Source organism: Pteropus vampyrus, unplaced genomic scaffold, assembly GCF_000151845.1.
Source record: "Pteropus vampyrus isolate Shadow unplaced genomic scaffold, Pvam_2.0 Scaffold107, whole genome shotgun sequence".
In the NCBI taxonomy this organism is placed as follows: Eukaryota; Metazoa; Chordata; class Mammalia; order Chiroptera; family Pteropodidae; genus Pteropus; species Pteropus vampyrus.
The window spans coordinates 5,734,855-5,752,107 of NW_011888888.1; the positions used below are offsets into that span (position 1 = coordinate 5,734,855).

General features: G+C 34.0%; 1 protein-coding gene across 1 annotated transcript in view; it reads right to left on the reverse strand.

Annotated features, from left to right (window-relative positions):
- LOC105295536 (voltage-dependent calcium channel subunit alpha-2/delta-1) overlaps window positions 1-17,253 on the reverse strand; it is a 205,835-nt gene that overhangs the window by 48,434 nt on the left and 140,148 nt on the right. The window contains exons 18-20 of the mRNA XM_023533631.1: window positions 8,141-8,202; window positions 1,930-2,006; window positions 644-664 (exon numbers count right to left, since the gene is read on the reverse strand). Coding sequence (XP_023389399.1) covers window positions 644-664; window positions 1,930-2,006; window positions 8,141-8,202 — 160 coding nt within the window. The remainder of the gene's footprint in view (window positions 1-643; window positions 665-1,929; window positions 2,007-8,140; window positions 8,203-17,253) is intronic.

Genomic DNA, 17,253 nt, shown 5'->3' on the forward strand with positions numbered 1-17,253 from the left:
GCAATCCAGAATATATATCCTGAGGTCCTATGACAATAAAAAAGCTTTAGAAAGACAACCTAATAAGAAAAAATAAAAATAGACTACTTACATCCTAAATTGAAATATATCAATGAATACAAATATCCTCCATACTTAAAAAAAAATCAATTTTAATTTCATAACATGGATTACAATAGCTATATCACAGACAATGCTATATTTATAATTTATTCCATTTACTAACTCTACTACAACCAAGAGATCCTTTAAAAAGTGATTTATATCAATGTTATATCAGAGGTATTTTATTTAAAATGTCAAAATAAAAACTTCACCAATATTATGGTAAAGAAATGATTTTAATAAACCCATTAATGCCCTTAGTAAATTAATAACATTCTTCATATTAATATGAATTAGTAAGTGAAAGGATAAAAACACACATATATTTAACTCTAAGAATAAACTTGAATGTAACACTGGTTGCATATGAAAACACAAGTACAATCTTTCCCCCTTTTTGGTTGCTAAGGTTGGAGTGATCATGGAAGAGAATCTAGCAAATGTGAAGCACAGAGGGTAATATCCAATAGGAATGGAAAGATCAGTGGAAATCTCGTGTACTAAACAGAAAAATATTGAGCAACAAGAAAATACTTGCCCTTCATTTTTCCCTTTTTTGCTGTGAAAATCCATCAGAAAGAGAAAGCAGGGAAACAAAAAAAAAAGAGGGTAAAGCAAAAGGGGTCACAAACAATATTTTATTCAATGACTTTCTTGAATAAAAATATTGTGCATAGATCAAAGGTTTATTTATGTACAGCTGTAGTCTGGAAAAAAAGACAAATATTTTTGAAGACTGAAAAGTAGGTCCTATCAATTACTGCTAGAGAGCCCACTCTGTACTGTAGTTATTTCAAGGGTCTATTTTGCAAAGTGGTTAATGCAGGTGTAATACCAGTGATATCAGCCTATAAACAGAAGCATTTACCAATCATCAAAAACCCACTAGTCATCCCTTCTTTAATTAAGTGAAGAACTAGCTCATGCAAAGTTGCTGATTGTTAAAAGACCATCATATCTATTAAGTGAAGTGATATAAATGTATAAATTACCATAAAGTACTATGAGAACCAGGACTGCGGAGAGCAAAAAAGAACTGACAAAAAAAAAATGAAAGTAGTTTACTTAAAGTCAGATGTAAAAGGTATATTAAACACATATATATATTTTTAATTTCATTGTACCAGAAAAAGTTTAGGTTGTTAGTAAAAATTGAGTGATGTGCAAAGGATATGATGGTCATTTTACTTTACTAAATCTAGTCACCCAAAACAAAATAAGATTAATAATGACTTGAAATATGCACTTGTGTTAATAATTACTCCACATTCCAAATGATGCTTTAAAAAGTTAATCCTTTTGAGTTACTGAAGACATTAATTTGGATTATGAGAAGAAAGTTAATCGCCAAACCAAAGCCAAAGACCAGTGCAATTTAACGTATTCAAACAAAGTAGATGTGGAGCACGATATTATTCTTGCCAAAAGCAACAATAAAGAAAAAAGAAGAAAGAAAAGATAAAGCTTTACTAGCACAGTGCCATGAGTAGAGACTACGTGAAACATTTTGCGCAAGCTAGCAGACCCTTAAAACAACAGCAACAGAAGGACACAGCACTGCAATGATTCTATGAGCACAAAGCAAGGCAGGGAAGGGTGGTGGGGACTGCCAGAGAGACTGGAGTACCTGCTCATATTCTATCCATGTAGAATATTTCTTGTTCCTTGCATGTTTGGAATGGGTTAGAATCATTGCTGTAGATTTGGTAATAACACCTACTAAAATGTTTAATAAGCCTTGGGTGTTTCAAAATCTAGACGTCTTTAAACATCTGATACTAGAAGATAACAAATAGACCCTAAAGTCACTTTCACAGTACTTACATCTGGCCTGAGTTATTGTCTCTTCTATTTTGGCTTTTATATAGTAAAAACTGTAGGTTGGTAATACCAAGGCCAAACTGCAATAGAAACAAGAGAAGCATAAACACAAACAAACAAAAATGAAACATAACTTAAAAAAAAAAAAAGACACATCAAGTTCATGGAAAATCCAAAGATCTTCCTTGTGGGAAAGAAAAGACATTACTTTGACAGTAAAATGCATTCAGCTAAGAGAATACTTAATTTGGTCTGCTAATAGAATACTTAATTTGGTCTTGCCATCCTGAATCATTCAGTTTTCTACATTGTAGGGAATCAGAAGAGACATATGGAAAATAAGCTTCTAAATGTGCCCATGAATTAGCTGAGGAAGAAATGTCATGGGTACTACATTTCCAGAAAAATGTATTAAAACACTTTGAGTGTTGAAAAAAAAAAAAAACCAGAATAATTCTAGGGTATTTTTCAACAAAGTAAATAAACTTAAGGAGTTATGTGTAATGTTAAAGTGCTTAGTAGCAAATGTATGCTTTTAAAAAATTATAAATGTAAGAAATATTATCATATTCTTTTGAAGGGTTTAAATACCTGCTATTTTAGAAATCTAATCTTTAGACAAGTCCACAGTGTCTTTTAACGAGAAAATTCAAATTCTTTTATAGCACTAAGAAAGATTTTTCTGCTCATCCCATTCATTCTTACCCAATAGTATGACTAAGGCATGGTATTTTATTTACTGTGGATATTCTATATCACGTGGTAAATTGCTGTTAAGTAAAATAGGACATATGTCTTGAGCTCATTACTTTACAAGGGTCATGAGGCTACTCTAGACTTATGGTAGATACACAAACTGGAAGAAAGGTCCAGTGCAACTCTTAAGCCAAGTTCAGAACGTTTTAGACATAGGACTGTCAGGCAAGCCTGTCGTCAAACCTTGTCTTAATGGCTGAACAAAATAAAAAGCTGACAGGCAGGTAACCTTACTATTTGGAAGTTACCAATTAATAAAACACATAATGCATTAGAACTGTTAAAAGATGTCAGAATATTTGAATATTATATAGTTTCCAATAATACAACTGCCTTTGTGTAATTCTTTTACTCTCACAATGTCTAATATATATGTGTAGGATATAACTAATTATTCCATATCCACATTTACTGTTGCAAATGACCTTTGCAATGCTTTGAGTATAGATGGAAACTTATGAACTAATAAGTGCAAGAAATAAGGGTATCACAAAGATTCCCAATACCACTATTTCCAAAAAGTAATGCTATATTAATTTGACCAATTGAATCATCCAGCATTCACTTTTAATATTTAATCTAAAATTTAGCAATGCACAGGCAAAGGTGTGCATATTTAGGCTTCTAAGTATTTCCAGGTATTTGCAGATCTTTAAAATAATGCAAGCCTCATGTTTCCCAGGCTTCTTGGATAGATATCCAAAATGTAATCTCATTATATATATTTTTATGGACAATACAGAACAGGACAAAATATAAAATTTCAGGTTTTCATTTTTATAAATATATTTATATATATACACATACTAAAAATTCATTCTACGAAGAAGTAAAAGCAAGTTTATTTGTTAGAATTATGCAGTCAAGATAGCAAAATGAGTGGATGCTTGTTACCTCTCAGTTCCCAAATCTTTCTCCATCACTAAGTAATTCATAGACTTTCCTTATGGATAAAGGTCAGAGAAATAAAATGTTATGTAGATTTAATGAAAATCTCTATATTCGTTTTACAGGTAACTTCCTTTAAGTGGAGGCAGAGATTAAAATAAGCAGTGCAATTAGTCTGAAAGCAAGATGACCTTTTATGATTCACTTGCCATTTATAAAATGTAGAGCAGAATTACTGAGCATTTGAAAACTGTCTCCTACAAATTCCTCTCAAGGGAAATTAGGACATTTTTACTACCCCATCAGCATTTATTGCTAGGAAAAACTTCTAATTAAAACTGATAACATTATATTATATGGCTGCTACAGTGTCACTCTGTAAGTTTGGGTTATATCTCATGTACCATAAAAAACAGTGTAGAAGCTCATGAGAAATACAAGTTTTAAAATTGACCTATCAAATATGTATCTTATTGGCCTTGCAAGTCTCAGGTTGTTAGAAACAGCTACACTTTATTCTTTAGAAAAATATGGTTACACTTAATTTAATTATTTCCACCTCAATGCAACGGTCATTTTTTTCAACTATAGTAGCCAAAACTTTACTAACGTTCTGAATCAATGATGCTGTCATATGTGGTGTTTACTGTCTCTCTCCATATAGGACTAATAGACCAAGGCTGCTTTATTTTCTCCTAGGGATTAAAGTCAAATAAAGCCAGGGCCACGAGATGGATGGTAAAATCCATGCAATATTTGTGTGACTCATAAACATAGTTCACTAGTTAAATGGAATATAGCACACTTTCTAACTCAATTATTTATCACTATAAAACTTAACTCTTTATTAAAAATGAGAGAGAATTCTATTAATATAATTACTATATTTCAAAATGCAGTACCTAAATTATATAAAGCTTATGGAGACAGAAGTCACTAAGTGTAATTTGGTACCTCATTCATTAAATCAAAACATTTTTCTTCAATTTAGATGCAATATTCTGTTTTAAATTGCTTTTTGTAAACTCATTTGTACTAAAGAGATTTAGTATGGCTCAAAGTTGTAGATTTGGAAAGGAAATGTGAAGAAAATACATAGAAGTAGGGAAGTTGGGGTCTGTTCAGAGAACAGTGATTTGTATGTGAAGAAATGACAGGGTGGACAGGTTAGGATAGAAATGTGTGATATGAATATCAAATTTGGAAGTCCAAATTTAACTTGAATGAAAATTGGAAGAGACTAAAGTTTTGTGAACAAGGAGGGACATACAGAACTGGAGAAAAGAATATTAATCTGGCTGCATCATGTATTATGACTATGGGTACATGAGGGAAAGGGGTTGATGTAGGGGACATTTGTGAAACTATTACAAACACATGTAAGTAAAGTATAATAAAAAATTAAAATACCCCCAATGTTTAATTATGACTGAAACAGGACCAATCATCATTGCTGACTCTTTGTCAGGGTCAAAAGGAAACGGTTTTTCTAACTTAGAACCTGTCCATCTAAGAAATAAAAGTATAGAGCAAATTCCCACACAGTGTATCCAATACATTGTTTTATCATGAAATCATCTAAAGAGATAGGGCTCCCAGATTTCCTCTCTCCTGTCACACCTTTTGACAAGTTTATTCAAAAAAGGAAAGCTGGCAATAATCATGGACGAGGAAGAAAAAAGAATGACTTATGTATGTATGTAAAGATTGTATATGTGTAAAGAGATGCCTAAGAGAAGTGAGAGATAGAAATCAGTAGACACAAGTAAAATAATTAAAAGTCTTTCTAGTATTTCTCAATAAGTTCAACAGTGTGTCAAAACTGAAAAAGTGAAGAAAGACTGGCATGTAGTCTATCATAAAATTAATATTTATGTTCTCCTCTTCTATATCTATTCTATGTGCCATCCTAGGAACACAAAAGACAACAGTTTCCTTTGATAACATCATTACAACTCGAGGGATATCCTCAGCCCTCTAGGCTGCCCTGAAAGGTTACATGGGGGCTGGGGGGGCATAGTTTGGTTTCATAAGGAAATGAATAGTTGAGTTCACCACAGGCTATGATTAGGCTATATATTAACTGTAGATTAATGTATAGTCAAAGAGTCCTTCAGACTTGAATATTTCAATGTAAGTTTGGACAACATTCTTTAAATCTGACAGGATGAGAAAAATTGAAAATCTCAATCTTTAACTTTATAAATATTTGTAGAATGTCTACTATGGGCCACTGTTTCATGAGCTGGGGATTCAAAAGTAAATGAATGAAGCAGCCAACGATCTTAGAATCTAACAATGTTGTAACCTTGCACTCTTAGAACTTATTAGAGAGGGAAGACAAACAATAAATTATAGAAATAAATTTCTTTATAAATGCTTCATATATATGTATATGTGTGTACGTGCATATACACATATATAATGTCAATTGATGATGAGTGTTATGGAGAATACAAAGCAGAGGAGTGAGACAGGGAGAGTGAGGAGGCATTTTACATTTTAAATAAGATTAGTGGGGAAGGCCTTCCTGAGGAGATTGAAAGTAAGGAAAGCTGAGAAGATGAGGGATGAGCATGTGAATATCTGAAAAATAAGTCATCCTAGGCAGAAATAATTTCAGGTGCAAAGGCCATGACAAACTTTGGCTTTTAACTTGAATGAAACAGCCAATTATTAGAGGGTTTTGAGTAGAGAAATGAAATGTTCTAAATCAAGTATTAATATCACTGTTGTTATTGTGTTGAGACTAAAAATAGAGATAGGTGATGGAGATACAGATGCAAACGGTTATGTACGGTGGTAGTGGGAATTCTCTTCTGACCATTTCTATTTTACTGTGAAATAGAAAGCAAAGACGTCATCTGAGAGAATATGGATGGGAAAGTGTCATGGGTTTGAGAAGAGAAGAGAAGCTATTAAAAGTCTGTAGGAATATCCTAAATTTACTGGACTATTGAGATCAGCAGTCATCACTAAAGTCTAGTTGAGGTTAGAGGTCATGAATTTTGGGTTATGTATTGGTCATAGATCATTTTTCTCCACCTATTTGTACCTGTGTGGGTGCAGTATGCATTGGAAATAATTTGAATTTAACCAGGGTTGGAAGTGGCCAAACTGCCATTTGCCAAATATGAGTATGATCAAAAGAGTTGATGGTGTGTATAAAAGAGTGATTATCATAAGACCCAAGGAATTTATGCTGAATAAAGAGGGGAACAAAGACATAAAGAAGGCAAAGGCAGTGAAGAAGTAGAAGAGATTGGTGGGTTTTAGGTCCCAAATGAGTCAAAGGATTGTTGCAGTTGGGCTATCAGAAGGAAGAGATGGAAAGCTAAAATGTAGTAAGCTAAGAGTTGGAAGAAAAAAAATCTCAAATTGAGATTATGAAGGAGTACTAGTCTTAACAATGTAAGAAGTGCAAAACACGACTTTGGAATAGGTACCCAAAGTAAAGGGATGACAAGATCATTAGAGGAGACGAGATAAAAAAAAAGTCTAGATATTAGAAAAATAGTCTATGTCAATTCTATTTAAAGCATGGTCCATGGACTTGGCCTATTTAAATTATCATCAGCTCGTGATCAGTTAAGTACAGAAATTGAGTAAGCACTTAGAAAAATGTACAGCAATTTGACAATAATTTTATGTCTGTAGAATCTAATAAAAGTTTTTTGTTTGAGTTTTTATGTCTTTTAAAGTTTATTTTAGTAGGTAATTTTTGCTTTATTTTACATAAGTGTGATTATGTCATTGTTTGAGAAACAGTGATCTATACAAACATAGGAGAAAATGACAGTAGACAGGAACTGAAACCTTTCACAAACAAGAGGGAGATAACTACTAAAAAAGAGGAATGGTGGGTGTTGTGATCTGGTGACATGAGGTTCAAAAATGGAGGTTTTAGAGAGGAAAAAGAGAGAATGAGTGACAAAAAGGACATACTCATATCAGCCTAGTATTAGTGGGACCACAAGGAAGGGTATGAGAACTGGAACAAGGAAAGAAAATGCTCAGCAAATGTTGAGGAACAGAGAACTTTCTAGAGGTTATATAGAGTGTAACTCTATCCAGTTTTCCAAGGCCCACTCAATTGGAGGGATTGAGATATTGCAGAATTGCTACTCAAGGGAGTAAATTATATCAACCGATCATTTTATATCAGATTATACTATGATATAATAAATTGTAGTAAGTTAATTTGCAACCTAATATGTAAGTAATATAAACTAATTTAAATGAAGAGATCAGTGGAGGTGATGACTACAAATTAAGGGCATTTTGTCAACATTTATTGTTACTCACATAAATATACAAAATATCGAATGTATTTATATCGCTTATGTTTTCATTTCTAAATTTTACGTTCCTAGCCTTTTCCATTTGGGAAACAAGTCTATAACTTTAAACATTTTAATGTTGTTAAATGTAATATTTCTATTTTAATTACATGAAAAATAGCTTATGAAAATCCAGACTTAATAATTGTCCATTGAAAAAATGGCTACTAAAAATAAGTGAAAGACACTGAATACTTATATACAATATAAATATAAATATATTCAATTACCTGTAATCTGTGCCATTGACAGGTGTCCATGTGTATGTCCTATTTCCTTTGTCAATATATCTCTAGAAAAAATTTTTGACATGGTTATTACTACCTAGTCTATGTAAATTTACATAACAGCAGAACATTAGGATTTATAAATTCAGTAGTCATTCGACTACTTACTTCACAAATGTCTGATCTATTTCTCAAGTATTTATTTTGTTATGGGTATATGTATGTGTGAAGCAAAATTTTAGGACAAAAATAAACACCCACGTGATAAATTTTAACAAATTATAAGTGTAAAATCTTAGTAATTGATGCCGAATTATTAACTTGAAAACTGAAAATAACATTTCCTGAAAAATAAAATTTAATATTGAATTAGGACTATGAAATGTTAGATAAGGCTCAGATATTCTCATATTAGAGTACGTTTAAGAGAGAGTGATAAAAGCAGGAAATTAAATGCAGTCAGTGTGTCTAGATCCAAATGTATAATTAGCATATTACTATTCTTATTAAGCCATTATTATCATTTTATCTATCATAAGAGAGTAATTACTCAGTATCATTGAAGGTTAGAAAAACAAATCTACCAGGAATAGGAAAAACAGAGTTAAATAACTTCATGGATATAGAATCATTCATATGCAGCTGCTGAAGAATAGAAAGGAAATTATCATTCTTTCTTCCATTAGATGTAGTGATTACATGCTTATATCTTTAAATTTTTTTTAATTATCTCCAGCTTCCTCATCACCATCAGAACAGTAACATTCACTGAAATATTACTTGGTGTTAGGCAATATACTATGCACTTTGCATTCGTTGTCTCATTTAATCAACGCCCTAAGTACATACTATTATTCTCTACAAATTATTGATGAAGAAATATCTTAGAGAGGACTTTAATTGGCAAGATGAAAGAGAATGTATAATGCCAAATTCATTTCATAGCAATTACATAATGTTGCCTCTATAGAGAAAACATCTCTATGGCTTTATTTAAGTGAGTGTAGAATGGGTGATGGGAAAACAGGAAGTACTTAGAAGGTTTAAACTAGTGAAATTCTTAAAAGAACGAAAATAAATAGTGTTCACATATTTGTTACTACTCATTAAAAAAGGCAAACTAGTGTTCAGCAAGTTATAAAAATAGCATAAAAATAATATCCAATTAGGGAAACATATAAGATAATATTTTTTCAATATTAGTAATAGAAAAAATCTACAGGTGGATATTGGTCAAAAAATTTTTGTAGTAAATTGAAAAAAGAAAATATCAAAGTGATTTAATTGAAACAAAATTGATTTGTAAATTGAGAAAAGAATGTGCAAGTCAGAGTTATGGCTGGCGGAACAACATGAAGAAGTTGGCAGAACTGCTGAATGGTGTACATCTTTCTTCTAAGGAGTGAGGGGGTACACACAGCTATAGTCTAAGTAAATAGAATTAGAGTTTCAACAAAGACTGAAATTGATATATATAGCTCCCCTTGTATTTTCATAATGGGGACTCCTAAAGATATTTAAAATGAGGAAAGCCCCGTGCTAATAAAAGATCATATTTAGATCTTAACTCTATTTTAGGAAAAGATCTGCTGAGGAATTCAAGAGAAATGTTTCATTTAAAAAGGATGATATAAAGGCTTAAATTTCCAGGTTCAAAAGCTTCTGGGTTCTATATACTTTTTCAAATACGTAAGTATATAAATGTGTATTTACTCCACATGTGACTGATAATGGAAAGAGACATTCTTCATTTACAAAGAGTTCTTCAATGTTAATGGAATAACAATAAGCAATATAAATTTATTATATACTAGTACCAGTGATAATGGGGGTGATCGTGTCATCTCTTGATTTAATTTAAGATGTAAATGCAGGGCGATTACAATATAAAGTGCGTAAATAGTAAAACAAAAAAGGATAAATCAAGCCAGAAACAATTACACAAACAAAAAAAATTTAATACCCCCAAATAATTAATATATGGGATGTAACAATTAGAACATCTGCATTAAATTGTGCTCTGTTTCTAAAAGTGATAAAATATAGAGGCATAAAACATAGTTTTCTAGAACATATTATTAATAGTATAAGAATGCATCAAGAAAACCAAAGCAACATTATTTTATAAAAATTTAAAGAGTTAAGAGTTTTGGTTAAAATGATGGAGTAGGTAAATGCAGTACTCACATTAACATTACAACTAAATTATAGAACAATCAATCTAACCTGGAGAATTGCCTGAAGACTAGCTGAACAGAACTCCTATAACTAATAATATAAAGAAGAGACCACATTGAGATTGGTGGGAGGGGCAGATAAGTGACAGAGACTGGCCCCACACCCACCCATATGTGGAGGTTGAGCTTCAGGAAGGATATGTTGGTTGGGTAGCCAGCCTCCCAACAACACACCTGAGAGGAGCAAGGAGCCCTAGCCCCACACTGGGGCTCCCCGGCTCAGGGTTTCAGTGCCAGGAAAAGGCATCCCCACAGAATCTGACTATGAAAACCAGCAATGATTTCACCTGTCCGGGTGAAACAGAAAACTTCTGGAAACCCAGACAATCCCTTAAAGGGCCCACATACAGATTCACTTGCTTGCAGGCATTCACCCTGGGCTTTGGTGAAGGGATATCAGCTCAGGAGGTGCCAGAGACATACAAGGAAAGACTGAGTTGTGTGGATTCAGGGTGAGGGCTAGGGGGACAGCCACCATTATCCTTGTGTTGAGCTCACTCCCAACACAGCCAAGTCTAAATCTGCATTGACCTGGTGAACTCCATTTGTTCCACCCTGGTGACTCCCTGAGATCCTGCTTCACTCAACTTGCACATTGCCAGAGGCATGATCCTGGCTGGGCAACCAGCCCAACCCTGCACTCTTGGCAGGAGGCTCCAGCAGCAACCAACAGGGATCCACTCTCACGCTTTCAGAGATGTTTTCAGTGGTGGGCAACCAGCCCCGGCTGAAGCTGCAGTATTGAACAAATCTTGGGTGTCTGCGGGCCTGAGGCAGGCATTAGCAGGCCCCGATGCAATCTGAGACTTTCACAAGTAGCCATAGGCTCAGCACTGGCAAAAAATCCAAATCTGCACTAACCTGGAAAATACCGCTTGCCCCACCCTGGTGACTCCCTTGGACCCTGCCTCACTCAACTGTGTATCAGGCTCTCTTAGCTGCTGAGCCTTATGGGCACCAGCAGGCAGCCTCCAGCATTGGGGTACCCTGGGCCTTTTGCTGAGGTGCCTAGGCCTGCCACCGGTGGCAGCAGGCCTTACTTACTTCAGAGCATGGCCTCTGCCAAGTGCCTCCAGGTCCATCACAAGCAGTGATAAACTGTGGATAGCTTTGTAGCTTGTACTAGGTAGCTCCGGCTGGTCACAGGCAGTGGCTGACCTTGGCCTGCACTGGAGCCCCTCCCAAGGGTCCTCAGAACCAAAACACCCAGAGGCTGGTGTCAGAGCACCACCTGATTAGCCCCACAAAAAGGCAGGCACATTCAAAGGGTGGTCTCAACAGGCACACGAACTCACTGGGGTAAACCCTACTCCTAGGAGTCAGTCTCCATACAGCAGCTCATATGCTATAGGCATGGCTAAATCTCAAAGCTAGTCAGCCTGAGAGTCTGTCCCACACACTGATGTGCCAACAACAATCAAGGTTCAATTATAACAGGATGGCATACATGACCCAAATAAAGGACAACCCTGGAGCACCTGGCTTAAATGAACAGGGAGCCTGCGTCACTGGGCCATACACGGCACCTACTATATAAGGTTACCTGGTTACCAACTGGAGACATAGCAGATCTTCCTAACATACAGAAACAAACACAGAGAGGCACCCAATATGAGAAGAAAAAGAAACATGTCCAAAATTAAAAAACAAAAGAAAACCAGAAAAAGAACTAAATGAAATGGAGTCAAGCAACCTACCAGATATAGGGTTCAAAACACTGGTTATAAGTGTGCTAAATGAACTTAGCAGAAGAACAGATCTCAGTGAGAACTTCGACAAAGAGATAGTAAGCATAAGAAAATACATAGAAACTATAAAAGAGAACCAGTCAGAAACAAAGTATACAATAACTGAAATGAAGAATACACTAGAAGGAATCAACAGTAGATCACTTATTCAACCATCTACTTCACCATCTACTTCATTAGTGATTTCGAATAAGTGATTTCGAAGACAAGGTAGCAGAAAATACCCAATTGGAACAGCAAAAAGAAAAAAAAAAGTAATTAAAAAATAATAAAGATAGTCTAAGGCAAGGGGAGCCAAATCCCTGGGCTGTGGACCAGTAGTGGTCTGTTGCCTATTAGGAACCAGGCCACACAGCAGGAGTTGAGCAATGAATGAATGAGCAAAGCTTCATCTGTATTTGCAGCTGCTCCCCAGCGCTAGCATCACCACCTCAGCTCCCGCTCAGATCATTACGCATTAGATTTTCACAGGAGCACTGGTCCCTGGTGCCAAAAAGGTTGGGAACAGCTGATTTTAGGGACTTCGGAAACAACATCACGCATAACAACATTCACATCATAGACATACTGGAAGGAGAAGAGAGAGAACAAGGAATTGAAATCCTATTTGAAGAAATAATGACTGAACATTTTCATAACCTGGTGAAGGAAATAGACATACAGGTCCAGGAAGTACAGAGAGTCCCAAACAGGCCCACATGAAGATGAAACTAAACAGGCTCACGCAAAGACATAACATAACTAAAATGGCAAAGATTAAAGACAAAGATCCTAAAAGCAGCAAGAGAAAAGCAGCTAGTTACTTACAAGGATACTCCCATAAAACTGTCTGCTGATTTCTCAACAGAAATTTTGCAGGCCAGAAGGGATTGGCAAGAAGTACTCAAAGTGATGAAAAGCAAGAACCTACAATCAAGACTATGCTACCCAGCATGGCTATTGATTAACATTAAAGGTGAGATAAAGAGCTTCCCAGACAGAAAAAAGCTAAAGGAATTCATCACCAGCGAGCTAGTATTACAAAAAATGTTAAAGAGACTTCTTTAAGAAAAAGGAGAAAAAAAAGAAACAAAAAACCCCATAAATATGAATAATAAAATGGCAATAACTACATTTCTATCAATAACCACTTTGAATGTAAATCGATTAAATGGTCCAATCAAAAGACAGGATAGCTAAATATGAAAATAAGACTCATACATATATCGTCTACAAGATATCCATTTCAGGTTGAAAGACACAGATAGAAAGTAAAGGAATGGAAAAAGATATTTCATGCAAATAGATGTGAAAAATAAAACCTGGGGTAGCAATACTTATATCAGATAAAATGGACTTTAAAATAAAGAAAATAATAAGAGACAATGAAAGACATTACATGATGATAAAGGGATCAATCCAACAAGAGGGTATAACCCTAGTAAACATTTATGCACGCAACATGGGAGCATCTAAATATATAAAGCAAATGTTGACAGATATAAAGGGAGAGATCAATAGTAATACAGTCAGAATAGGGGACTTTAACACCCCATTCACACCAATGAACAAATCTTCCAGACAGAAAATCAACAAGGAAACACCAGGCTACATGACATACTATATGGGATGGATTTAATTTATATTTTTAGAGCATTTCACCTCAAAGCAGCAGAATATACATTCTTATTAAGTGCACATGGAACATTTTCCAAGACAGACAACATGTTAGTCCACAAAGTAAGTCTCAAGAAATTTAATATCAACTAGTCTGAAACAACATCAATTGTCTTCTCTGACTACAATGGTATGAAACTAGAAATCAATTATAAGAAAAATACTGAAAAATACACAAATATATGAAGGCTAAATAACATGCTACTAAATAATGAATGGGCTAAAAATGAGATCAAGGAAGAAATCAAAAGATACCTTGAGACGACTGGAAATGAAAACACAATGAATAAAATCTATGGGGCACAGTGAAACCAGTCCTATGAGGGAAATTCATAGCAATTCAGGCCTATTTCAAGAAACAAGAAAAATCTCAAACAATCTAACCTTATACTTAAAGGAACTAGAAAAAAAAAAAGTAAGTAGAAGGAAGGAAATAATAAAGATCAGAGTGGAAATAAACAAAATAGTCTAAACAAAGAATACAAAAGATTAATGAAACCAAGAGCTGCTTTTTTGAAAAGAGAAACAAATTGATAAAATTTTAATCACATTCATTGAGAAAAAAAGAGAACCCAAATAAATAAAATCAGAAATGAAAGAGAAGTGACAACTAATTACACAGAAATACAAAGGATTATAAGAAAATACTACACACAATTATATGCCAAGAAATTGAACAATCTACAAGAAATGGATAAATCACTATAAACATATACTATTCCAAGACTGAATCAAGAAGAAATAGAAAATCTGAACAGACTAGTTACTACCAACGAAATCAAATCAGTAATTAAAAAACTCCCAACAAGCAAAAGTCCTGGACTGGATGGCTTCACAGGTGAATTTTACTGGACATTTAAAGAATTAACTCCTAGTCTTCTCAAACTATTCCAAAAAATTCAAGAGGAAAAAAAAAGCTCCCAAGCTCATTTTATGAGGCCAGTATTATCTTGACTCCAAAATCAGACAAAGACATTACCAAAAAAAAAAAAAAAAAAAAAGCCAATATCCCTGATGAACATAGATATAAAAATCCTCAAAAAACATCAGCAAACTGAATTCAGCAAGACATTGAAAAAATCATACACCATGATCAAGTGGGATTTATTCCTGAGATGAAAGTTTGGTTCAATATCTTCAAGTCAAATATATCCCATTAACAAATTGAAAGATAATCATATGATCATATCGACAAATGCAGAAAAGCTTTTGACAAAATCCAGCGTCCATTTATGATAAAAAATTCTCAAAGTGGGAACAGAGAAAACATACTTCGACATAATACATGCCATATATGTCAATGCAGGTAACCCCACACTCAACGGGTAAAAGGTAAAGAGTTATTCTTAAGGTCAGGAACAATACCACTGTTATTCAACATAATGTTGGAAGTCCTAGTCACAGCAATCAGATAAGAAAAAGAAATAAAAGGCATCCAAATTGGAAAGGAAGAAGTAGAACTGTCATTATCTTCAGATGATATGATACAATAGATAACCCTACAGAATCTACCAAAAAAAACTATGAGAACTGATAAATGAATTCAGTAAAGTAGCAAGATACAAAATTAATATTCAGAAATCGGTTGCATTTCTACACACCAATAATAAACTATCAGATATATCTACAATTGCATCAAAAGCAATAAAATACCTAGGAATAAATTTAACCAAGGAGATAAAAGACCTGTACTTGAAAAATTATGAGTCATTGAATAAATAAATTGAGGATAGAAACAAATGGAAGGATGTATAGTGCTAATGGACAGGAAGAACTGACATTGTTAAAATGTCTATACTACTCAAAGCAATCTATAGATTCAATGCAATCCCTATCAAAAATGCCAATGACATTTTTTACAGAACTAGAACAGATAATCCTAAAATTTATATGGAACCATAAAAGACCCTAGATACTCAAGGCAATCTTGAGAAAGAAGTATAAAGTTATCTGATATCAAACTATACTACAAGGCTATAGTAATCAAAACAGCATGGTACTGGCATAAAAACAGACACATAGATCAATGGAACAGAATAGAGAGCTCAGAAATAAGTCCACACCTATAAGGTCATTAACCTATGACAAAAGAGGCAAGAATATACAGATAGTCTTTTCAATAAAGATAGTTTATTCAATATGTGGTGTTGAGAAAACTGCACATATATTTAAGGAAAATAAAATTGTATCACCTTCTTACACCATATAATAAGAATAAGTTAAAAGAAAAATAAGAATAAACTCACAATGGATTAAAGACTTAAATGTAAAACCTGAAACCATAAAACTCCTAGAAGAAAACATAGGCAGTAAACTCTCTGGCATTGCTCAGCAATATTTTTTTCTGATATATCTTCTCAGGCAAGAGAGACAAAAGAAAAAAATAAACAAATGGGACTACATCAAAATAATAAGTTTTGCATAGCAAAGGAAACCATCAACAAAATGAAAAGGCAATCTACTGAATGGGAGAAGATATTTGCCAATGATAAATCTGATAAAGGGTTAAAATCCAAAAAATATAAAGAATTCATACAACTCAAAACCCCCCAAAACCAAAAAATCCAATTAAAAAATGGGCAGAGGATCTGAATAGAAATTTCTCCAAAGAGGACATGTAGATGGCCAATAGCCATGTGAAAAGATGCTCAAGGTCACTAATCATCAGAAAAATGCAATTTAAAACCACAGTGAGATATCACCTCACACCTGTCTGAATGGCTATCATCAATAAATCAAAAAACAAGTACTGATGAGGATGTGAAGAAAATGGAACCCTTATGCACAGTTGGCAAGACTGCAAATTGGTACAGCCACTATGGAAAACAGTTTGGAGGTTGTCAAAAAATTAAAAATAGAACTACAATATGGTCCAGCAATTGCACTCCTAGGTATTTATCCGAAGAAACCAAAACACTAATTAGAAAAGATAGATGCACTCCTATGTTCATTGCAGCACTATTTATAACAGTCAATTATGGAAGCAACCTAAGTGCCCATCGGTACACGATTAGATAGTGAAGTTGTGGTACATATATACGATGGAATGTTACTCGGCCTTAAAAAAAAAAAAAAAAAGAATCCTTACCATCTAGGTCCTCATATAGACCTAGAGGGTATTATGGTAAGTGAAATAAGTCAGAGAAAAACAAATACACATGATTTCACTTATATGTAGAACCTAAAGAAATAAACAAACAAATGGAAACAGACTCATTGATGCAGAGAACAAACTGGTTATTGACAGATAGGAGGAGATTGGGTGAAAAAAGTGAAGGAATTAAGAAGTACAAATTGATAGTTACAAAATAGTCATGGGGGTGTGAAGTATAGCTTAAGGAATATTTTCAATTATATATTGTAATAACTATGTACAGTGTCAGGTGGGTACTAGACTAATCAGGGGGATCACTTCATAAATTATATAAATGTCTAATCACTATGCTGTACACCTGAAACTAATAAAAAATAATAT